Source organism: Carassius gibelio, chromosome A7, assembly GCF_023724105.1.
Source record: "Carassius gibelio isolate Cgi1373 ecotype wild population from Czech Republic chromosome A7, carGib1.2-hapl.c, whole genome shotgun sequence".
Classification (NCBI taxonomy): domain Eukaryota; kingdom Metazoa; phylum Chordata; class Actinopteri; order Cypriniformes; family Cyprinidae; genus Carassius; species Carassius gibelio.
Window position 1 is genome coordinate 27,801,215 of NC_068377.1, and position 25,905 is coordinate 27,827,119.

The window sequence follows — 25,905 nt, forward strand, 5'->3', positions numbered from 1 at the left end:
TTCTCCCTTTCAGATTTATACAAGGAGACCATTTTTACTTAATCACGACTTTTAAAGTTTCTTTAAGGAAAAAAAAAAACAAGCGCTTGTCGTGTTATTGTATGACTTGTACCCACCTGCACGCGCTGCTGGTAACCACTCTGTTCTCCCGCGTTCATTCACGTGCTGGAACGTTTTTGGCGTTGAATCCACGCGCGTAACAATAAACTGATCACATGGCTAAATAATAATAAATAAATAAAACACTTGACAAATAACTTACAATATAATTATATAATTATAAATGTAGCTTTAATCGATGTGCAGTAAACATCCCGTATTAGTTTATGCACAGATTAGTTTGATTACATTTAAAAGAATGTAAATACATTCTTGTTCACTTCATAACCTTGAACTTAGAGATCACTGTTTGACAGGAGGATATTTTAGAAATAAAGGCTATATATGTCCAAAGACATCTATGTTTTGCTAATATAAAATATTCATTGATATGACATTTTCTTTTATCATCTAGCCCATGCTTTTTATCTTACAGATAGGCTATCTATTGCACAATAGTAACTTTGCGGCGCAATGTTGATAGAGTATATATGAGTTTTAACTTATTGGACCATTACATAGTTCTGAATGTTAGATGTAACCAGAAATAATAATAATAATCATGTCAACCATGAGTATTATTAACTTTGCTGTCCATCTAAGTAACCCGCCAGTGAGTGCAAAGAAAAAAAAACAAGGCATCCGTTATCAAGGCTGCCACATAATATGTAAATAGTTTGCATGTGTGAAGTTTACTTCTTTGCTTACTGATACACAAAAGTATGTAAATGTTTGAATTCTACTTCAGCTATTGCATTTATTATGGCAGTTGCTTAAAGGCACATTAAGTAAATTAATTTCCTAGCACAACAAACTCCCAATGTCAAATTAATTCCAAAGAATTACTATTAAAACTTCAGGTTAAATGGTGTTTTAAATACACCAATGACCAAGCGCTATTTAAAAAAAAAGAAAATGCAACAACAAATAAAACAAAATGTCTCTTTAATTTGTAAGTGTCAACAGCAGTACAAAAGATGGAGTGATGGTGAGACGATTTTGTCATATATGTGTGTTTACTCCATCCTTTATGGAAAAAGAGGAAATCTTGAGGTAAATAAGCAAACAGACAGGAACACCCTCATCTGCCGTCGTACATCAGTAAATTGAGAATATACTGTAAAAATGGTGTTATATTACAAAATGCTAAATACTGTTTGTGGGGAGAACAGGTGTCTAAATACACCAAAATGTGTCACTCATCTGTTTTTTTTTTTTTTTTTTTATATAATAATAATACTACCATTACTGAGAAGACTGGTCTCTGAACATACAACTGTAGCATTAATTAGTTTACCTCACGTCAACACTGCACATAGAAACCAACGACTTGCTGGTTTACATACTAAAGCCAAGCAAAAAATATTTTTAGTACCTTTTTTCTTTTTTAACAATAATATCATTAGCAAATAGCTGTCTTTTGTACTGTATAAAGAAGAATTTGAACACAAATGTGATGGCAACCTTTTTAAGTTCAATTAAAAACTTTACACTGGACTGTACAAGATATTATTATAAACTATTTACATTTTTAGACTTACATTTTTATTTTTTTGAAAGGGCAGCAATAGATACTATTCTATATCTCTAACGCCCAAACAATAATACCTGCCATGGGTCTGTGTACCTGCTGAGAAACTTATCTCTACACACACACACACACACACACACACAAGACAAGACAAGAATGTGTTATCAGGCTGCTAGCGGGTTTCGAAACAGGACTCCACCTAGCGACATAGAAGCCACACACAGTGATGCTTGAGAGACTACAGAAATCTAAAAACACTAGCATTGACAACAGCATACGTCATCCCTGACAGAAACATTTTACTCTTCTGAACAGCAGCTGGCATATCAGTCCAGCATGTCAAGAAATTGTGCTGATTTAAATGAACAAAAACTAGCCCACAATATACATCACAAAAGTCCATACTAAAAAAAAAACATTACAGTAAGACAAGTAGAAACTCCCAAGCTTTGTCCTTAGTTATTGTACCTATTTTTGCATTAATATAGCAGTGATAGTTGTGTATTATAAAAGAAATGTCATTTAGACTTGCTGTTGACTGGATGGGAAATGGTCTATTACACACTATGAAGCAACACAGAGAAAAATATTGTACGAAAACGTCAAATGCACAGAGTGGATCTGCACTGTGCAGCATGAAAAACAAACTAACACACAATCATAAATATTTGCACATCCCATATGTTTTCAGATGAAGCTGTACTGTGACACGCCACAACTGGTGCCCAACAATTACGTTCTCTCATTCAAATTTGGCACAGAACCAATTATTATATAACTTCAGCAAGTACCTCAACATTTAGAAAACAATTTTTTAAGTAAAAAAAGAAAAGAAAATTGCGTACATGGATTTCAAGATTTGTCCTTTGCTACAGAGTGCACTAACAACATAGCAAATGGCTGGTTAACGAAGCATGAAGTGCGAGGTTCATCACTGAAACACATGGAAATGAGATGCCCGGGTGTCTCAGCTGTGTCTCCAATACTACTCAATCAACAGGGATGTCAATTCAGCAACTACACGAGGTACAGTGAATTGTGTTTGTGATTTCAGTCTTTCTTCTAAGTACAATGACCAAACACACACACACACACACACACACAGTAAAGTAAAATACATAATTTACACTTCGGTAAGTATCCATGAACAAAAATAGAATTCTATTTTCCTATATTTACAATCAAAAAAAAAAAAAAAGAAGGAAAGAAAGAAACTTTGTTTTGAGCTCCAATTCATTTTCAAATTTCACTTTTTATTCTTGTTCTCTGATTGTCCTTTAATTCTGTTCTACTGACACTTTTAGAGCCAATAATGGCTAATAAATACAATAAAATGTCTATATGCACTAGAGAGCTTCAATTACAATATACAACACAAACATACATGACCATCAAAATGTGCTACTGAAGTCCGGTGTGTCTCAGTTGGCCAGTCACTACGCGAGGCTCTCCGTCGAGTTTACTGCTCTCTCTCCCCAAGGCAGCACTGGAGCTTAAACAAAGTGTTCATTCATCCCGTGTCTTTGCATAAATAAACAAAGTGTGTCAAAAGAAAAATTATTCAAATCTGGCAACTGTGAGGCGCGCTCACATGAGTCCAAACAGGTTGTTCGTGTCTGTGTTTTTTTTTTTCTTCCTCGCACAACGGCTTCACATTAGTCAGAATTGATAAAAAATACCATTTATATCCAGTGCTTGTAACACTTTTGAATCATTGTCTCCATGTGAGATTGAAATTGTCTCTTTTTGTCTTTTTTATCTATACAAGCGCAATCAAGTTTCAGTCCCAACAACAGTCCTTTTGTCTGCTACCAGCCTACAGAACTGGCTTGGCATGGTCAAGGAAATATGTACAAATCCCGTACAAATCAACCAGTCCACCAGCAAACAGATATAACAGCTTTAAACAATAAACGTTGGCTTGTAAGCAGGGAAGAAGAAAAAAAAAACTGAATGCTGATGTCAAGGGACACCCAGCCAAGTATTGTACCTCATGTAAAAATCACGACAAACTTCAACAAAACCAATAAAATAAAAGGTACGGATACAAGCTTCTAAAGAAGTGCTTAAAACTTCGAAAAAATTAAGTAAATGCTTTTCAAAAAGGGGCGCTGAGGAGAAAAGTCAATGCTTCAACTGCTGGGAGAAGTAAGCGCTAGACGGCCATCGGTACCTTTTAGACCTTTGGAGGTAATGCAGTGACCAGCAGCCTCGCTGTGACATTTCCTGTCTGTTCTAATCTCTGGGTTACTGATGAAACAGACCGGTTCAAGGGCAAAGGCAAAATAGCTGGACTCATGCATTAATAATGCCGTATTTCAGATGATACCGACTCGTCAGTCGTTTTAATAATCCCCCACAGCTTGATCTACTTGTTCCATCTGCTCGCTAGCACCTCGTGGCTGCTTCTGGCCGTGGCCTTTCGAGAGTGTTTTGATGGAAGGAGGGCACAATAAACCACATGGGCCTCATTTCCATTGTTTGCTACCTTTCTCCTGGGCACGGGCTGATGCCGGGAGCCAGATGGTAGCCCCTTGAGGCAGGGTGTGCACTGGGCAGAGGTCAGGTGAGTGGAGGTGAATGGCACTCGCACCCTGTAGGAGCTTTCAGTAGGGCCAAAGCCTAAAACAAGAGGCCCTGACCACTGGCTGCTTCTTGGCTGTCCTTCCACATGGAAACAACCCGAGATCCATTTTGCTGCCGGAACAAGCCGATCATTTAGAATGCATGATTGCCTATTTTATTTATTTTTTCAAGTGCTCAAAAAAGATTGGATACAAGTAAAATGATTTAAATCGCCAAAAAAAGGGGCAGATTTGACTTTGTGAATTTTCAAATGTATGTTTCTTCACATATCTTGAAATAAATACAAAGTATCTCAAATCCAAGTACCCTTTGAAAATTTGGAAAATAAGTGCCATTGTTCGTTTAGTACATTTTCTCCTTAACCCTTTGCATGACTGGCCGGAACATCCTGATAAGTTGGACTTTCTCTTAAGACATAATGATTAACACACTGCAGAAGGTCAAAGGGCACACACTCTGCTTTAAGACTATTTCTGTCAGTTAAGATTACAATGTCTTCAAGACTTAAGCACATATTTGCTGCGCTGAAAAACGGGGCTAAAGACTGGTGTGTGTGTGTGTGTACATGTTGTACCACAGCAACTTGTGATTGTAATACACCAAAGCTGCCTTTCGCTGCCTGTCCAATTCTGCAGATTGGATGCCATTTGGCCCCTTGGTATTCTGGCCTGATTACAATCACTGCGATTAAGAACTGAGCGGGTAAGACCGAACTAGACGACTGAGAGAAGACGAGGTGATCACTGCATTGAACCTCCTGGAGAACTATGGCATTCTTAGTTCCTGAGTATTTGGACATGGTAGTCAATGGAGAGCAGGGGGGAAAAAAAGCGGGAGAGGAGGAAAAAAGTGGGCTTTGTAAATAAGATTGCAAGGATTGTCTAAGACTCTGCAGTCTCTCCCTTAAGACTTTCAAATTTAAGATTTAAGAGCAGGAAGCTTATGATATGTTTGGCACATCTGAACTTGTAGTAGTATTAATAATAGTAATAGTAATAATAATAATAATAACAACAACAACAAGAACAATAATAATGGGGAGTTTTAGGCGTTCCCTCCATGGTTCAGCAAATGTAAGGATTTCTTCAGTTTTATCGTATTATGAAATGTCAAATGAAGTGTCGTCTTTTTCATTTTAAATAGTTCTGATTAAAAACATTCACAAGCTGTTGGCTGGTACAGCATACCTGAGTGAGATATAGAACCCCATCGAAAACAGTAATGTACGCTTCAAAAGAAAAAAAAATTCATGTGTAAATCCGTTTGAATTGAAGTAAGACTGTCAGTTATGCATTCATATGAAATGTTTCAATCATAGTCAAGTCCTATTATTCAAAAATGTTGTAGGAAATACCCTAAATTGTCCATGATTAAAACACAATACATTTTTTTTTTCAATAAAATAACAATAAAAAAAGCCAAAAATACAAATAAAAACAAAGCCAAAATAAAACACAATCAAAATGTTTCACACTCGGAGAAACACTTAAGACCAATAGCTGTTAAATCTGCAGGAGCCACATCTGCATGCTAGCTCCCAAAATCTATATCATCAGAAACAAGTGTTTGGATTTCTTTTTTGTTGTCGTTGTTGTCCTCTTTTTCATCTTCTTCAGTCTTCTCACTTATAAAAGGATATTCTTCGCTGGCTGATTTCTCCTTAGATGGCACTGACCGGCTCCTGTGTGTCATTCTCACTGCTGTAGTCCGATTTGGGCTCGTCCTCAAAGTCCTCGTACATGTCCATCTCGTCCTCTCCGTTCACGGGGTGGTTAGACACCATGGTGCCCGGTTCCATCTTCATGTTGAAGGTGCTCTGGATGACGGGGATGGTGGGCTCGGGGCTGGCCGAGGCACTGGAGCAGTCTGACGTCATGTGAGGGGAGGGCGTTGTGGTCGTCATGGTTATGGCACCGGGGTAGACGACACCTGCGCTGGTGGAGATGGGGATCTGCGTCTGTGGCTGCTGCCTGATACAGAAGTGAAGAAACAGACACATTTACACTTATGAAGTGCCCGTGTGCACTTTTGCTTTTTACAATGCTCAGAAAAGCTTAAGGGCTTTTAAGAGACGGATGACAAGTTTAACACTTCACAAGGAAAACAATTACGGTCTCGGGGAATTCCAGAATGGAAAGAATGCACAGAAGCACACAAAACGCTGGTCGAAAGCATAAAGCCTGAGGAGTTTTAAACGCTGGCTTGAGTGGAATGTGCCCAGCCAGTAGTCCTGTAAAAATGATTCCCAATCAGTAACAGCGATTTGGGAACGATTGTGAAAACGACACTCATTTCTTTCAGGGTGACAAAGCCAATTGGTTGGTAGAGACACAGTCTCCTGATCTTTACCAGGCTGATTGATACTCCAGCGCTTGTATTTCTTGCTGCTGAAGTGGAAACACCTGGAGTAGGCATTTTCTTCACTCACCACATGCAGTAAATTATAGAGTTGAGCTCCAAACATCTGCCCTGCAGCCCTCTTTACATTCATACTCCACTCTAATATTCTAAAATAATGGCTACGTGAGTCCTGCTGCCCCCGTTACCGTCTAAATGTGATAAACCACTACTTTTAGGCAGCTGAAAGAAAATACTATTTTGTCAATGGGATTCATCCCAGAGCCATACAGTGTATTTCCCCTCCTTTGAGAAAAAAATAAATTTACCACAGCATATAATCACAAAGAGAGTGTGTTGACAACAAAAGGCTGTGCCCGCATTGCTTCGAAGGATATATTAATATTAAGTGCGAGGGCTATATGATGTGACAAATGAGCTAAATGGTTGAATTACTCCACTCAACTTGATTAAAGGGTTACTGGCTTTACACCAGGAGTTGGCACATGGTATGGAGTCATTACCTGGCTATTGTGAGAGCTCTAAGCTGGCTTTATTAACAGCGTGTAGGGGTTTAAGAGAGCGCAGGGCATCTTGGACAGCTGCCTGCTATTGTTCATGGTGTTTTTTTCCATCGTGCACCTACCCCACAGTGAAGAACTGCCTCATCTCCTGCCTCCTCGACCTCATCATCTGCTTGTACTCGCCGATGCGCAGCTTCTTGCCGTCGATGATGCAGGTGCGCTTGGGTCGGGGCTTGTACTTGTAGTTGGGATACTTCTCCAGATGGATCTTGCTGAGCCGTGCCTGCTCCTCATAATATGGTTGTTTCTCTTGGTTTGTCATGCCCTTCCAGCGAGATCCTGTTGAACACAGGTTATGAGTGAGAAATTATCAGTATAATTATATTTCGTAGCTACATTGCATTTAATTTTAAACTTGCTTTAATTAAATGCAATTTAATAAAATGTATTAAAAAAAAATTCATGGAGAAAGAATGGCTTCTAATTATGCTTTATAACTAAAAAAACAATATATATATATATATATATATATATATATATATATATATAATAAAAACAAATGCATGAATTTAATATATTTTAACAAAACTAATAAAGTAAAAGATTATATTTGAATGTAATGTACATTTAGAGACAAAAAGAGCACATGTACACTAAAATAACTGCATTATTCTGAGGCGAAGCACTGCTTTTGTGAATGAAGGGAAACAGCATTACTGTTACCATTTCTGCATTAGTGAAAACAACAGGCTAGTAAATATCTCCAGTCTTCAGAAACGTCCGGGCTGACGGGTCTTTTAGTTGCTGTGATCTATTGACTCTCTGGACTGGGGGACAAGACCCATTTAGCCCTGTCATTTTTCATGACAAACACTGCTCACGTGACAGCCACTAAATCCATCTAATTGAGCTGCTCCTGCAGGCATCAAGCCATCAAGTTTAACCGCGCTCGTCTGTTTGAGATGCATTGAATTGTGTGGAATTACTAGCAAAAGAAGATTAGGCAGGTGTGTGGTAATAGCCTGAACATCTTATTCACAGCATATGTTTTGCTTAGTAGCTAGCCAATGCTCAGATGCTTGTCTACTGATTGCTAAGAGTGGAAAAAGCAGGCGTGGTGATATGAATTTGCTTATTTCAAGGTCCGGTGTGCTACAGCTGAAATATCTAGTCAATCAACATAACACTCAGCCTTTCTTAATGGTTCAATTCAGCTACATTTTAGACTGTAAGTCTTGGTTTTGGGCCAGAACAGTGGGCTGTTTCAGTTTGGTAAAAACAGACCCTCCCTTTACCTGAACAGAGGTTCAGTGTATCTGCTGTCCTAATTCATGCTGATATTATCGGTGTCTTTATAAGGATATATTATTCAAAGAATTTTTGAGGGGGAATTTGTAAATCCCACATACAAAAATTCCATTAACCATGTTCCAATCTATGTGTGTGTGTGTGTGTGTTTTTAGCATTTCAATTGTATGGAATTTGTAATGCAAATACAAATTATGCTTGTATTTGCATTACAAATTGATACATTATTTCATCAGATGACATGGGCTTAAACTACAATGGAAACAGACTTAATTCATTTCTAAATGCATATCACTAAAAGTCATGTGACTTTGCCTCGAGTCTGCTTATTTTACTTTGGAGGGTGCTCCACATTTTCAGCACTTTCTGAAGCACTCTACAATAGTTCTCTGTATACCATTTCATTTTATTTTTATGGAGCATGGCTTAATTGTAAACGGAAAGGCTAACACAGATACAGGCCGTGGCTGCTGGTCGTGACTGATTTGGGGGCTTTGACTTACCCAAGATTTTGCTGATGTTGGAGTTGTGCATGTCTGGGAAGGCCTGAAGGATTTTGCGGCGCTCATCTTTGGCCCAGACCATGAAGGCATTCATGGGTCGTTTGATGTGAGGTTCGTTGCTGTTCCTTCCTCGGGGTTCCCTGTAGACCCGTGCATCGGTAGTGCTGGCGCCTCCTGTTGGCCAACAATAATACTGATGTAGTTTATCTGCAGAGCCATTCAGTTCCTTACACCCTAGGAACACCAGAGTAAGAAGGAGAAAACGAGTGCGGACCATTAATGAACTTAGTAGTGCAGTGCATCCATCAGCACATCAGAGTGAATGGAGCTGAACCAGAGAACCTGGGCTTGGAGATCCCAAGAGGCCTGCAGCTGTACCATATACTCCAGGCTGTCCATCCCAGAACTGGATGGGACAAGCCCTTGTTTTCCAGTGTGGAACAAGACAGCACTGTGGGTCGAGGAACTCCTAATGAGTGAAAATTAGCTGAAACCAGACGAGGAGGACCCTGACTATATTGCAGTTTAAATATTTTGTCTGGGTCACAACGTTCGTCCATTCGAACAGCCGTACATTTCTGGATGACTGTCGTAATGTTTCTCCTGCTATGAGTAATAACGGTAATGCTCTGAATAACAAATGTGGCATAAGGGTGTTTGTGTAAGAGAGGTAAAATTAGAAGAGAGGACCACTGCCAATGTCGTGACAAAACATATATCTTCATGTGATTGCTTTCAGTGTGCTAATACATACAGAGTCTGACAAAGGGCAGACCTAGTGGTTAAACATCGGATGGTACCTGAAAGGCTGAAGTATAGTATAATATAGTATAGTAAACTAAAGTAAAAAAAAAAGGTTTTTCTATTAAAATGATCAGAGGTTTTACACACTTATTCATATGCAGGGTTATAAATGTGGCCTGGTGTAAGTATAATACAGAGCAAACAGACTTGAAGGAGTTTAACTCCTCAATCAGGCCATTCACAATCAGCATGTGTGTCCTCCAGTTTCTGTATTTAACTTTACAGCAGAGTGAAAATGATTCGGTTTGCATGCGCATTTGCTTCCTTTTATATGTGAGATGTGAAAGAATTAAATAAAAGCTGTATGAATATTTCAACAAACAAAAACATGTTGATAAACCAGGCTTGAAAAATAAAACAAACAAACAAACAAAAAAATAAAAAGCCTTCCCATATGCTACGATACATCTTTAATGATCCAAAAACTGGATAAGAAGGCTTGGAATCAGTCATGAATATTTCATCATCCACATGTGATGTGTATTCATTAGGACCCTGAAACTTCAAGTCTTGGCACACGGTACCTGCTTTTGATTTCTATTATCACTAGTGTTGATAAACAAAATAAAATCTCTAGCTAAGTAATGGATCTTGGCACTACACCGCTATCAAAGCACTGGGATACCGAGATTATTCTGAGGGCAACGCGTTGCTCTTAGGAGGAGGAGCTGGAAAATAGGCAATGTTGGAGAATTACCTTCTCTATTCACACACACACACACACACACACACTTGTGCCATATTGGGGCCCTGAGAGAGTCTAAATTTAAGGCAGCCAGCAGGAGGCTCTATCCTCCAGGCCCTGCTGGGCAGAATGGCTTCGCCCGGGGTCCAAAAGATCCATTTACACATGTCATGTTTAACAATCATAATAATCCAGAAAGGGCTGCTGTTTATCTGGCTGCCCAGCTCCACACAGTCATGGTGCATCAGTCAGGGTCTCTCTGATCATGCCTCTCCACAACTTTGTACCACCAAACACACTATAAGCAGCCGCCCCGTCCCAGCCCCTTCCGTTGGGATTATACGATGACGGCGCTCCCCACACAGTACATTAATTTCATTTAGCACGCGCTCACCGTGCAGGATAAATTGATTTCACTTTGTTTGGCTTTGACAGCCATGTTTATTGTGCAATGAAATGTAGTGTGGCGTAGGGCTGACAGTATCCATCAACGCTGGGCAATCTGCTGACTGCTGGGGCCAGATGAAGGCATTCATTACCTTGCCAACCCCAGCTCACTCGCTCGGTTACCTCGCCCCAGACACGACCGCCACTGTCTGTTCAGGGGGAGGGGGATGGCCGGCTCTAATTTACGATTCGCCCCGTGCCATTACTTTACCACTGACACTGATTCAGCAATTTATATACTGGCATACATGCAGATATAGGCAGAGGTGAGCAGCTTATATGCAGGAACCCAGCTGCTGGACTTTTAAATTGCAGAACGGATTCAGGGCGAGAGCCACCAGGGTTGGTTGTATTAATCATCTCATGCCCTATTGTTGCTGTAGTGTGTCAGCAGACAGATTCAGGGCTCTCTGTCATTTGAGCAGACACGCAGGAATAAGAGCCGAATTACGGAGTGCCAGTGCTCTGCAGGACGGGACGAGCAGCAGCCCCTGTCCGCAGACACGGGTGGTCTGTGCCCCCCCACCCCACTCCATTGCAATCATGATCTGCCTTAATCAAAAGCAGCCAAAGAACTGTCAGCGGCGAGGTAGGCTCGTGCGACGCCACCCCGTATCCACAACATGCAATTTACAACCCTCTGCCTTTTTTTCTAGCTTGTTGTTGTTTAATAAGAAAGCTTACGTGCTTCTGACATTTACAAATTAGCATTAATTGACATTTTTCCCCCTGTGCGGCTCTTTTAGGAAGCACCTAGTTAGGTGTTTTATTGTGTAAATAAATGCAGATGTTTCCGGATGCCACGGGAGACCCCCTGAGGTGCGCGAGGGTGGGCGGGCGAGACGGCAGGAGGTTTCTAATAGACTTTATTGTGATTTATGAGCCCCGGTGCCCAACATGACAGAGCGATACAAGAATCTCGATTTAATTTGTCTCTCCCGGTGAACAGGAGGGAGAGTGGAGGGGGACTGTATGAATTACAGAGAAAGCGAGAGAGTGCTCGCGTGGAAGTGTACGGGCGAAAGGGGCCCCGCGGACTGGCACACCTGCCTCCAGCAGGTCCAGACTCGACAGTACACGGAACGGAGCCAAAAGGCTGAGCCTCTCAGGCTCTCGCTGCAGCTAGCCTTTTGTTCTGAGGGCACACACAGACTGTCACTCAAGAATCCGCTTGGAGAAACAAGCAACAATCACGCAAACCTGCCAGGCTCTCTACAGACGATCCAATAAAGAAAGAGACGCCATTCTGCAAAGGTATTCAGTGCTGACAATGAGAGTCTCTCCTAATGCGCACAGACTGATACGACACAATGCTCCGCTCTCCCATTCATGTCAGCACTCATATTCTGCTAATTAAACAGTTACAACTTACATGTGATTGAAGCCCAACACTATAATGTGCCAATTGTTGAGTTGATACCCAGCTTGATTTTTGGAATTCTGCTCTGTGTGTAAGAGGGAGTATAAACGGACAAATGCGTGACTTGTCAGCGCATGTTTCTTTAAGCTATTGTTTCTCATGCATCTTGCCCTGAATGTTGTAAGGTCTTGAAGAGGGACATGCTAAATTCCTTTTCGCACTACACCATTTCAGAGACTGCCGATGAAAGGAGTCCTGGGCTGACATGCAGACTATAGAGACAGAAAAACTGGATAAAGAACCAGCAGTGGGAATGCTGGGAAAACATAGACAGACACAAGACACACAAACACGAATTGCTAATTCAGAAAAAAAAATGGTACTTTATTTGCTTGCCATATATTATGCTATTTTTCTTCTTAGGCCTATTCAAATAAATATATAAATAAAATAAAAAATAAAAAAACTGAAAGATTAAAAGTCAAAAGTTTTTAAGTTGTATTTTTTAATCTGTGGCAGAAATGGGCTACCATATTCACCACCGTTCAAAAGGTTGAAGTCAGTAATATTTATTTAATTACATTTATTAAACACTGAATTGATTACAGTAAATGTTTGATGTTACATAAGATTTCTCTTAGAAATGATTTAATTTAATTAATTTATTTAATTAAATTTCTATTAATCCAAAAATGTTATCATGATTTCCACAAAAGCAAATTAGCATTAGAATAATTTCTGAAGGATCACATGACACTGAAGACTGAAAGCTTTGCTTTACCATTACAAGAATAAATTACATTTTAAAATGCATAAAAAAATGGTTATTAAATTTTTTTTATAGTATTTCACAATATTACTGTTCCTCTGTATTTTTATCAAATAAATGCAGCCTTGATGGCCATACAAGACTTTACAGATTTATAAAAAAAACTAAAAAAAAAAAAAAACTTTTTGAATAATAGTGTAGATCCTTGTATATTCTGTGTTCTTGTTATGACATCATATGGTGCCGTTTATCATACTCCTTCATAAAACGGTCGTCGAACACACAAAAATGTCTGATTGAGCTTTCGGTTCCTTTGCTTTGACTGCAGTGAACCTCAGATTGCTACCCTATGATAATTCAGTGATAACCTTGCCACAATTCAACCATATGCATAAATAATGCAGCATTAACATAGCTCAGAGATCACATAGTCAAGCCGTTAATCAAAACTGGCCAACATTCATTTTGCCCGGCATTGTCTCAAAAGTGTGCTGATATTACCTCGACTTCCTGCTCCTGGAATCTCTCAACACATCCTCTGTTCTGCTAAGACCCCCGTCTGACAGAGATAGTTTAAACACACGCACGACCCCAGCCTTTCAGCAAACAAAACTCATACACTGCCATATGTGAATGAACAAAGGGGCCATACTAAAGCCTCTTGTGGTATTAGTTAATGTTTTTCATCTGAGCTTAAAAAGACCTAATGACTTTGTGGTGAGTTGATGCATGTGGCTCGTGGCTTTTTGCAAAATGAAGGAAATTCTATCTATTTCCATACCACACCGTTATTTTCCAATGGCCTCTCTCTCTCTCGTTAGAGCTCTGGCAGCTGTTAATTTGGCTGCTTCATGCTTTGCAAATATTAGTTCAAGCAACCTAAAGATTTCTGCGAGTTACAGCAGTGACAGAGAGCTGTTTTACACCCTGAGCCTTTTCCAATATAACGTGCCTTTTCAGCGGGCAGGACCTCAAGTACAAGGAAGCGCACCGCCATTACCGACCCACTCAGTAATTTTCCTCTGCTCTCCATGGCAGTTACTGTATGAGTCTGTTTGCCCTGTTAAAGTGTCAAGAATTTTAATTCTCAAATGGTAGTTCACTACTCAGCTGATAAATCATTTAAAGTGCATAAAAAAAATAGCTAGCTTATATTGACGAAGCCCCAAAGCTTCTGAACAAAGTAGTGTAATAAAACAAAGACTAGTGGCAAATAAATAGGCTAAAGAGTTGCCTTTTTTTAAGCGTAGGTATCGCATACACAGTGCTCACATTCCTCAAATGTTCAGGGAGAGGAATGGAATTTGTTCGACTTGGTCTATCAAAAAAAGGCTCTAAACACAAAAAACACACAAGTAAACACTCCATGTTTCCCAACGGGCAAACACATTCTCCTTGTAAAAGAGACTATTTAATGTGGGGCGTATCATCATAAAATGCAAGTTCACATCTTTCATCTCGATGTGTTTGCGGGAAGATGGAGATGGGGATGGCTCTGAGAACTCACAGTGGCGCCTGTCCACTAAGATGAGAAACCTCTGTGGCCTTCTAATCCTGTCTGTACTGGGAGTAAACTGATGGGATGTTCTCTGTTCCTTCACCTCCACTTAGGACTTTAAAGGAACTCTGCATCACTTGGGTGGATGGGTGCCCTCAACCCTGCCCCTGACTGTTCTGGAGCCCACAGGAGACGGGTTCCCACTGTGTTAGAGGACCCGAGGACCCAGCTTTCTCACTGATCTAAGAGGGGTGGGACAGGCTTCTTGGCGGGAATCGGCTCTGGTCTGGTTAGAGCAGATCATGCCAGACCAGAAAAACTGCATCTCTAAACCTCTATTTACAGATTTGAATACAGATTTCTACGCAGCCAAAATAAATAATTGATGCTTTAGAAAGTGCATAAACAAACATAGTTATGTGAGGCAGATCGTCTTACAGGATTTAAAGGCTTATTGTAACACAATTATATGAAATTTTAAATAAAATGCTTTTATTTCTTCATATATTGGCTGTAGATTTCCATGGGAACTGTTACACTTATTTCACGCAGGAGAAACACTGGCACATATTAGCGAGATGTTTATGAACAGGGTGACAAAAGGAGCTGACGCCTTGTCATGTAAGCTCTATCATCATTTACACCTCCACGCCCAGCACATCAAACATGAGCTGTGGCAGCAGAGCCTGCTCTTGGAGAAGGGCCAACATTGTCATCAAGAACTAGCTGTGAAAACTTTAAATACAGCCCAGCGCACTGCATTACCCCCATCAGCTTTCCCTGGCACTGGCCAAGCAACTGTGGAATCCAAACAATCTGATCATGTGACTGAACTGTACCTGACCTCATTCCTCACTGGAGTCAAGACGCAAGGGTACAAAGCACAACAAAGAGAATTAGTGAGCGGTCATCTTATGTTTTCAAACACCACAAATAGATTCTTACCCTCGAAATCCTCTGGCCTGGTGAGGTCGATGACTCTGTGACCAATCTTTCCATCCTCGCCTAGTTTGCTCAGGTGATGGCCCAGGTTATCGTAATGAGACCTCTCCTGAAAAAAATGAAAAAGAAATTGTGTTTGAAGTTCAACAGCTTCCTGTCTACAGAAATTTAGTGGTTTGTCCTTATGCACCACGTTGCATACTAAAATGTGTGATTAAGAAAAATGTATTCATTTAGGGCTTAACTTAACATGAAACTTGCCAGCTTCGTGCTGCTTAAATTAAATCAATCTGGGAAATTGTGTTTTTCCACAATTCTACAATGACCATAACATTAAATAATTAATTTAATAAATGTACTGCTACTACAAATTATTAAGTTGGCTTGAGAAAGCCAACTTACTGATATTCTATTTAAACTTATTATGTTGGCTTGGCAACAAGCCAACATACTGTTATGCTATTTAAACTTCTTCTTTTTTTTCTTATTATTATTTTTCTGACAGAAATTCTGTACGCTACTCCTCCTAGGGCTTTAAAGCCACAAGCCCCAAACTCGGCAGACACCTGCGGGATAGAGCGGTGGTGTGTGCTATATCTTTTCAGACTGATCAGACTTAAAGTTTTTTTTTAATTAATTTTTAAATGTCAAAATTCATTACCCATAGACTTACATTGTCTGAGAAAAATTGCGCCCCTACAGTTGCAATGAGATTTAGGGGCGGAGTCGGGTTTCGTTTAACTTTTAAACCGGTTAAAAATACAAGTAAATAATACAATTTCCCTCAAACTGACAAGCTAAACCAACATATCTGATTATTACAGGGGTTAGGGCTCATTAATAATTTATTTCTGGGCAGAGATCAATCAGAAAGACGAGAGAAGAATCAGCTGCTGCTCATCTCAGGCTGTCTCCACGGAGCTCACAACGAGCGAATTTATTCTTATTTAAGACCTTTTATTATTAAATTATATCGGCGATTGCACGCAATCTACCCGTTAGAACACACCAAGAGCTAAATTCAGATGTTTCTGAACTGTTTAAAGTAATAACATGATATTTTCGCGGCAGCCAAATGTCCGGGAGCTCGTGATGTATGAACACTTGAAGTCCACATTTACAGCCTTCACATGAAAACACTGCAGCGAAACGGCACAAAACAATTAGAAGAATATATTATACACATGAAAATGAGTGTTTATATGTGCTTGTGAGATTTCTCTGTCAGACTGAAAGTCTGCCATGCTCAGCGTTGCATAACATGGTAAAGCAGAGCTACACTGCGACAAAAATGTTTTTTTGCATCATTGCAAAAATGCATCAGCATTTGCATCACTGATTATTTTTGTACCTACTTATGTGTTATGCTATGATTTAATATGAGCATTTATTAAAACAGAAATGTGTATTTTAAGAATACGTTTTATAACGTGCTCCGAGCATTCAACACATCGAGTTGGCTTCAGCCCCGCGCTGCGGGAAAGCTGAACTGAGCAGCTGGTGGCTCGCGCTGTGTTCGGTGCGAGAGAGAGCCGCGTCTCGCGAACAGCAACACTGAACTGAGCTCTCGTTCAGGACGTTCACGTCCTCCTGCACCTGAACGAACAAATACGAATCGCAGTTTAAATAAACAGAAAAAAAGAGCGAAAAGCGAAAGAGCTCAATTCAGCAGCGCGGTGTTCTGGTGTTCAGGGAGCAAGCAGAGACTCGTCTCAAAGTCTTCTTGCTTTTGTACCGACAACAAGTACATACAAAATATGTCGAAATACCCGTGTTGGAAAATGTGTTCGAAAGATTATGTGTTTATGTCTTAAGTCAAAGTAAAGAGTTGCAAAAAAACCGGATGTGTATCATTATAATGGATGCGTTTTTCTCTTAAGGCGACCGCGCCTAATTCACTAGCTCAGCTGCAGTTTCTTTAATGTACGAAAATGAAAGTAAATCACTCACTGCTCTTGATTGAATTACCTTGTAGTACAAGAATTTATCCAAAGTCAATCCAAAAATCAGATAGAATTGTTTTACTAGTGGGTGCAGGCCACTAGTTCATTTATGTAAGTGAGTATGGCAAAATAGTGTGTGAAATCTGTGAAATATTATACCCAAAAATACTTTATACTGTAGGCCACCAGTGAAATGTATTAAAAAAATAATAACAATTAGGGACCTGACCATGTTTTGATTAAGTGTTTCTTTCTTTACAAGTATACTTTCTTTCTGTACAACTCTAACCCCAGCTACAAGACAGAGCAATGCACTGTGTCTACTGTAAGAAATAGAACAAGGCATGTGGTTTAAAAGATGGCAAGTAAAACAAAAAGCACATCTGTATGCAATACAGTTTCATTATTGTTCATTTTTATCCAGTAATTACTATAAATAATTTGGGCGACCAAATCATGTTTTGTGCCAGTAACTGAAAAAGTGGTGACTGATAAGAGCCACCAGTGGAAAAAGTTAGTGTAGTTCCCTGTGGTAAAGTCATTTATATATATTTTTTAAGAGCATCTTAAAATAAAATATATATTCAGAATGCACACAATCCACCCTTTAGAACACAACGAGAGCAAAATCCAGGGGTTTTTGAGCCGTGTATGTGTGCAAAACGCAATATTTGACATTGTGAAGGGAAAAAAAGTTACATGACAGCCGTGTTTTGGGGCGAGATCGGACAAATAAATACACATTTCATTCACACTGACAAGCTAAACCAACATATGTTATTATTATCGGGTCAGATCTCATTAATAAATTATGTCTCACACAATCCACCCATTAGAACACAAGAAGAGCAGAATTCAGGTGTTTTTGAGCTGTGTATGTGTGCAAAATAGGTATTGATGCTGGATTGAATATTAAAAGAGATTGCATTCACCAGCTGCTTTCAGTATGTTGTCCACACGATGGCGCCACAGGATAAATACTAAATACTTCAAGATATATTTAGAGACAAAGCAGTTCTTACAAATAAATACATAAATATCCTATTTTCAAGTAAATTATGATTCCTTCTATGAGTACTATTATATGCACAACGTGAAAATAGAGTCAAATTGAATGGTATTTAGGAGATTATAGTTTTAGCATTATTACTATATTGGGCCTTATTGAAGTTTATAAAAAATTATAATGAATATTTATAAATGTTTTATTTATGCACATAAATAAATTTGAAATATTACACGAGTTTGAATGAGTTTAAATTGATTAGAAATAGTTCATAGAAGCTAACTTTGATTGAGTCTAATGGGATTTGGAGCTTGGCTCATCTGAACATCCTGACAATTAAAGTCTATGGGATTTTTATGATTTTTAATATTTATTTTTATTAAAACCGTAAGTCCAATAAGTTAGAAAAAATATAGCACACCTCATCTGTTCAAAGACTTGAACATCATCACCTAGATATCATTAAATTTTAACATATTTTAATAGTATTGCCAATATTTTTATCAAGTTATCACACATTACTGAAAAAGTGAAGAAGGGACACTGATAGTTATCTATTTTCATGTTGTGCATATAATAGTACTAACAAAAGGACTCATAATTTACTTGAAAAGATACATGTCCATTGTGTAACTGCATCATCTATACACACCATTGTGCTTGGACCCCTTTTGATCTCCTTGATTTAAAATGCATTGTTTCAGTTATCGAGTGTGTCGTTGCCCACAACGCGACGGTGACAGGACTGTGAAATACATACACGAGAAAAATAGGCATGACTTATTTCACATCCAGCTAGACAACCCTGTCGTAGCTGTTATCATAGCCCAGGCTTTTTATTAAAAAAGAAAACAGCAAGGGACCATGGAAAAAGACTGTTGCAGGTGTATTTTTTATGGTATTATTTTTTGAATTTTTTGCAGCAGGGCAACTCAAGAATGTAGGGCACACAAGTACTGTGGCTCTTTTGCTCCATGGCCAAGATGGCCAAGCCAACATCAAAGTTAGTTCACTAACTTTTAATTCTAGTTAAGTTGGCTTGAGAGAGCCAACTTACTGATATTCTATTTAAACTTATTATTATTATTATTATTATTATTCTTCTTAGACTAAATTATCAACTCTAACTCCTCCTAGAGCTTTAACTCTACAGACTCCAAACTCGGACCAGCTCTTCAGACTAATGTCGCCGGGTGTGCTATATCTTTTCTAACTGATTGGACTTACGGTTTTCATAAAACTGAAGATTAAAAATCATAAAAATCCCATAGACTTGCATTGAAAAGCCTCTGCTCATCTGAACATTCCGTGAACTCCAACTGTCAAAAATTCAAATCTAAACACACTGAAGCCCATTAGACTCAATCAGACTAACCTATGTACTATTACTAACCCATTCAAACTCATTCAAACTCATCTATCTATCTATATTCAAACTCTATCTATCTATCTATCTATCTATCTATCTATCTATCTATCTATCTATCTATCTATCTATCAAACTCATCTATCTATATTAAAACTAATCTATCTATCTATCTATAATCAAACTCATCTATCTATAATCAAACTCATCTATCTATCTATCTATAATCAAACTCATCTATCTATCTATCTATCTATCTATCTATCTATCTATCTATCTATCTATCTATCTATAATCAAACTCATCTATCTATCTATCTATAATCAAACTCATCTATCTATCTATCTATCTATAATCAAACTCATCTATCTATCTATAATCAAACTCATCTATCTATCTATCTATCTATCTATCTATCTATCTATCTATCTATCTATAATCAAACTCATCTATCTATCTATCTATAATCAAACTCATCTATCTATCTATATATCTTTCTATCTATCTATCTTCAAACTCTATCTATCTATCTATCTATCTATCTATCTATCTATCTATCTATCTATCTATCTATCTATCTATCTATCTATCTTCTGACTGTTTCTATCTATCTATCTATCTATCTATCTATCTATCTATCTATCCTAACAACATGCTAATCATGCTAAAATCATGCTAGCAACATGCTAATCATGCTAAAATCATGCTAGCAACATGCTAGTCGCATGCTAATCATGCTAAAATCATGCTAGCAACATGGTAATCATGCTAAAATCATGCTAGCAACATGCTAGTCGCATGCTAGTCATGCTAGAGACATGCTAGCAACATGCTAATCATGCTAAAATCATGCTAAAATCATGCTAGCAACATGCTAGTCGCATGCTAATCATGCTAAAATCATGCTAGCAACATGCTAATCATGCTAAAATCATGCTAGCAACATGCTAGTCGCATGCTAATCATGCTAAAATCATGCTAGCAACATGCTAATCATGCTAAAATCATGCTAGCAACATGCTAGTCGCATGCTAGTCATGCTAGAGAAATGCTAGCAACATGCTAATCATGCTAAAATCATGCTAGCAACATGCTAGTCGCATGCTAGTCATGCTAGAGAAATGCTAGCAACATGCTAATCATGCTAAAATCATGCTAATCATGCTAAAATCATGCTAGCAACATGCTAGTCGCATGCTAATCATGCTAGAATCATGCTAGCAACATGCTAATCATGCTAATCATGCTAAAATCATGCTAGCAACATGCTAGTCGCATGCTAATCATGCTAAAATCATGCTAGCAACATGCTAATCATGCTAAAATCATGCTAGCAACATGCTAGTCGCATGCTAATCATGCTAAAATCATGCTAGCAACATGCTAATCATGCTAAAATCATGCTAGCAACATGTTAGTCGCATGCTAATAATGCTAAAATCATGCTAGCAACATGCTAGTCGCATGCTAATCATGCTAAAATCATGCTAGCAACATGCTAATCATGCTAAAATCATGCTAGCAACATGCTAGCAACATGCAAGCAACATGCTAATCATGCTAAAATCATGCTAGCAACATGCTAGTCGCATGCTAATCATGCTAAAATCATGCTAGCAACATGTTAGTCGCATGCTAATCATGCTAAAATCATGCTAGCAACATGCTAATCATGCTAAAATCATGCTAGCAACATGTTAGTCGCATGCTAATCATGCTAAAATCATGCTAGCAACATGCTAGTCGCATGCTAATCATGCTAAAATCATGCTAGCAACATGCTAATCATGCTAAAATCATGCTAGCAACATGCTAGCAACATGCTAATCATGCTAGCAACATGCTAATCATGCTAAAATCATGCTAGCAACATGCTAGTCGCATGCTAATCATGCTAAAATCATGCTAGCAACATGTTAGTCGCATGCTAATCATGCTATAATCATGCTAGCAACATGCTAGTCGCTAGTCGCATGCTAATCATGCTAAAATCATGCTAGCAACATGCTAGTCGCTAGTCGCATGCTAATCATGCTAAAATCATGCTAGCAACATGGTAATGTTAGATGTTTATCTCTCTATCCATCTATATTAAAACTAATCTATCTATCTATCTATCTATCTATCTTCAAACACTATCTTCAAACTCTATCTATCTACCTATCTATCTTCAAACTTTATCTATCTATCTATCTATATTCAAACTCTATCTATCTATCTATCTATCTATCTTCAAACTCTATCTATCTATCTATCTCAGACTGAAAACCGTCAAACTTAAAACTTTTTAAACTTCTTAAACTTTTCAAACTTTTCAGACTTTCTGGTCAGGCTTTCTCAAGCCAACTTAAAGTTTGTCTTGACGAACTTTTTTATCTAGTTATTATTATTCTTCTGAGACAAAATTATCAACTCTAACTCCTCCTAGAGCTTTAACTCTACAGACTCCAAACTCGGCCCAGCTCTTCAGACTGATCTCGCCGGGTGTGCTATATCTTTTCTAACTGATCGGACTTACGGTTTTCATAAAAATAACGATTAAATATCATAAAAATCCCATAGACTTACATTGAAAAGCCTCTGCTCAACTGAACATTCCGTCAAACTCCAACTGTCAAAAATTCAAATCTAAACACACTGAAGCCCATTAGACTCAATCAGACTAACCTATGTACTATTACTAACCCATTCAAACTCATTCAAACTCATCTATCTATCTATCTATCTATCTATCTATCTATCTATCTATCTATCTATCTATCTATCTATCTATCTATCTATCTATCTTCAAACTCATCTATCTATCTATCTATCTATCTATCTATCTATAATCATCTAACTCTATCTTTCTTCTGACTCTATCTATCTATCTATCTATCTATCTATCTATCTATCTATCTATCTATCTATCTATCTATCTATCTATATTCAAACTCATCTATCTATCTATCTATCTATCTATCTATCTATCTATCTATCTATCTATAATCATCTAACTCTATCTTTCTTCTGACTCTATCTATCTATCTATCTATATATCTATCTTCAAACTGATCTATCTATCTATATTAAAACTCATCTATCTATCTATCTATCTATCTATCTATCCATCTTCTGACTCTATTCTATCTATCTATCTATCTATCTATCTATCTATCTATCTATCTATCTATATTCAAACTCATCTATCTATCTATCTATCTATAATCATCTAACTCTATCTTTCTTCTGACTCTATCTATCTATCTATCTATCTATCTATCTATCTATCTATCTATATATCTATCTTTAAACTCATCTATCTATCTATATTAAAACTCATCTATCTATCTATCTATCTATCTATCTATCTATCTATCTATCTATCTATCTATCTATCTATCTATCTAATACTTCTAATATATCTATCTATCTATCTATCTATCTATCTATCTATCTATCTATCTATCTATCTATCTATCTATCTATCTATCTTCATAGCAACACTCCAGCAACTATCCAAACCAACCTAGAAACCATCCAGGGTATCCTAGCAACCACATAGCAACACCTTAGCAACCATTCAGGGTACCCTAGCAACCGCATAGCAACACCCTAGCAACCATCCCAGATACCCTAGCAACCGCATAGCAACACCTTTGCAACCACTCAGGGTACCCTAGCAACCGCATTTCAACACCCTAGCAACCATCCCAGTTACCCTAGCAACCGCATAGCAACACCCTAGCAACCATCCCAGATACCCTAGCAACCGCATAGCAACACCTTAGCAACCACTCAGGGTACCCTAGCAACCGCATAGCAACACCTTAGCAACCACTCAGGGTACCCTAGCAACCGCATAGCAACACCTTAGCAACCACCCCGGGTACCCTAGCAACCGCATAGCAACACCCTAGCAACCATCCCAGATACCCTAGCAACCGCATAGCAACACCTTAGCAACCACCCAGGGTACCCTAGCAACCACATAGCAACAGCCTAGCAACCATCCCGGGTACCCTAGCAACCGCATAGCAACACCTTAGCAACCACACCGGGTACCCTAGCAACCGCATAGCAACACCCTAGCAACCACCCCGGGTACCCTAGCAACCGCATAGCAACACCCTAGCAACCATCCCAGATACCTTAGCAACCGCATAACAACACCTTAGCAACCACTCATGGTACCCTAGCAACCGCATAGCAACACCCTAGCAACCATCCCAGATACCATAGCAACCGCATAGCAACACCTTAGCAACCACTCAGGGTACCCTAGCAACCGCATAGCAACACCTTAGCAACCACTCCTGGGGACCCTAGATCTATCTATCTTCTGACTGTGTCTATCTATCTATCTATCTATCTATCTATCTCAGACTGAATACCATCAAACTTAAAACTTTTTAAACTTCTTACACTTTTCAATCTTTTCAAACTTTTCAAACTTTTCTAACTTTTCTAACTTTTTCAGACTTTCTGGTCAGACTTTCTCAAGCCAACTTAAAGTTTGTCTTGACGAACTTTTTTATCTAGTTATTATTATTATTCAATAATAATATATATATATATATTAAAATTCTTTAAAGGCACTTCAATTTCAATTCTGGATGCGCCAACCCTGCAGGACACACATGCTCTTCACATGCATTTTAACGGGCCCATATCAAGTCATCTTTATCAGAGCTGTAGTCTCTTACAGTCTTCATCTGTAGGGACTTGTACCGATAAGAGTCTGGAACACTCTACTAAAAAGGAAACGACACACTGAAAGATCCTGAGCACACAATGCAGCTTGGGACCTCCAGTGAAACGTTCAGCTTTTTTTTCTTTTTCTTTTTCGTCTCTCTAATCTTTGCAGTACATGCCCCTGTCTCTGCTGCCCTGAGCTTCCTGTCTATCATTTATTCAAGGCTCATGCTTGGAGGAACATGCCGTGTTTTCCCTTTTGTCGTGTTGCTTTCTGTTCAGATTAAACTTGGCATCATGTCGCACTTGATGCACAATAAACCCCTGTCATTCCTCGCCCGTGCAACAATATTAAATGTCATGTCCGTGTGCATTTACAGAATAAAATAACAGCTTTTGGGGGGGCCCTCCTGAATGGTTGCAGCACATTAGACTTAATGTATTATGCAGAAGAAGAGGGCCGACCGCTGCTCGGGCCCATTGTTAAATGACCTAGTTCTGCCGTGAGTGCAGCAGGGCATTACTGGAGGCCCGTCTCGCTCTCTCTAAAGACTCAAGGAGATGGACACTTTGACTCTGCATGATACAAGTAATCTCTCCCCCCTCCGATCAGGGCAGGAAGATGCTAAAAGCAAAGCGAGTTACGGTGAGTCAACCCCAGAGCGTTTGTTCTTTTCCCAGGGTGCGCATTCAGTCTCAGGCAAAAGGTGTGCTTGAATTGTCTTTTCTTTAGAGAATGCCTATCACACACAGTTTGAACAAACACTCGGGCGGCCTCCCAACACAATGCTAACAGCTCCCCTGCTACAGACGCAGACACAGATACCGGTGTACACATTAATCTTTCAGCTGCGCTGCTTTGGACGTTTTGCTCGTTTGTTTGTTTTCTGTTCTTTTTGCCACTGGGGAGCCGGTGGAGCGTGGAAGCTCTTCACACGGCAAAAGATTATCCCTCTGGCTCAAACTGTCAATAGCTCATTACAATAGTGGATTACTCAGGATGATTCTGTGCTTATTGCTGTTGTCACTTTAAACAGACTTTATTATCACTGAGGGGCAAATTCACTTAACATTCCAAGCATTTGTTATTTCAGTATAAAAACCTGTGTGACGTTCACTAACCACCTGCAATCAAGTTTACAAAAGGTTCTAAACGCGCTTACAGTAACTAGCCCTGTAAACAATTAAATTACATAACTGTCATTCTTTTCAGTGCAAACATGCATTTTTTTTTTGTCAGTTAGGCTAATTATAGATTATTTCGTAACACTTTATTTTGATGGTCCCTTATGAACATTCTGTTGACAATAAATAATGCTGCACCTACATGTCTACTAACACACATTAGAGTATTAGAAGAATTTCTGCTTAATATCTGCTAACTCTTTATTGTAATGGATAGTCAGTAGACATTTTATATGCAACTTTGCAAGTACATGTCAACTTCTAACTCTAACTAACTAACTAACTCGCTTTATTAAATAAATGCTTTGTTTATGTTTCTTGAGCACCAAATCAGCATA

The 25,905-nt window shown here is 38.8% G+C and overlaps 1 protein-coding gene across 15 annotated transcripts in view; it reads right to left on the reverse strand.

The window, feature by feature from the left end:
- Positions 1-1,027: 1,027 nt before the first annotated feature.
- The window catches only part of LOC128017041 (transcription factor SOX-6-like), a 152,558-nt gene continuing 127,680 nt past the window's right edge, over positions 1,028-25,905 (reverse strand). For 11 of the 15 annotated variants that reach the window (XM_052602111.1, XM_052602110.1, XM_052602106.1 and 8 more), the window contains 4 exons: positions 15,397-15,502; positions 8,889-9,122; positions 7,200-7,416; positions 1,028-6,186 (listed from right to left, as the gene is read on the reverse strand). In XM_052602111.1, coding sequence (XP_052458071.1) covers positions 5,877-6,186; positions 7,200-7,416; positions 8,889-9,122; positions 15,397-15,502 — 867 coding nt within the window. In that variant the 3' untranslated portion in view covers positions 1,028-5,876. The remainder of the gene's footprint in view (positions 6,187-7,199; positions 7,417-8,888; positions 9,123-15,396; positions 15,503-25,905) is intronic. The other 4 variants (XM_052602114.1, XM_052602109.1, XM_052602107.1 and 1 more) reach the window with 1 other exon arrangement.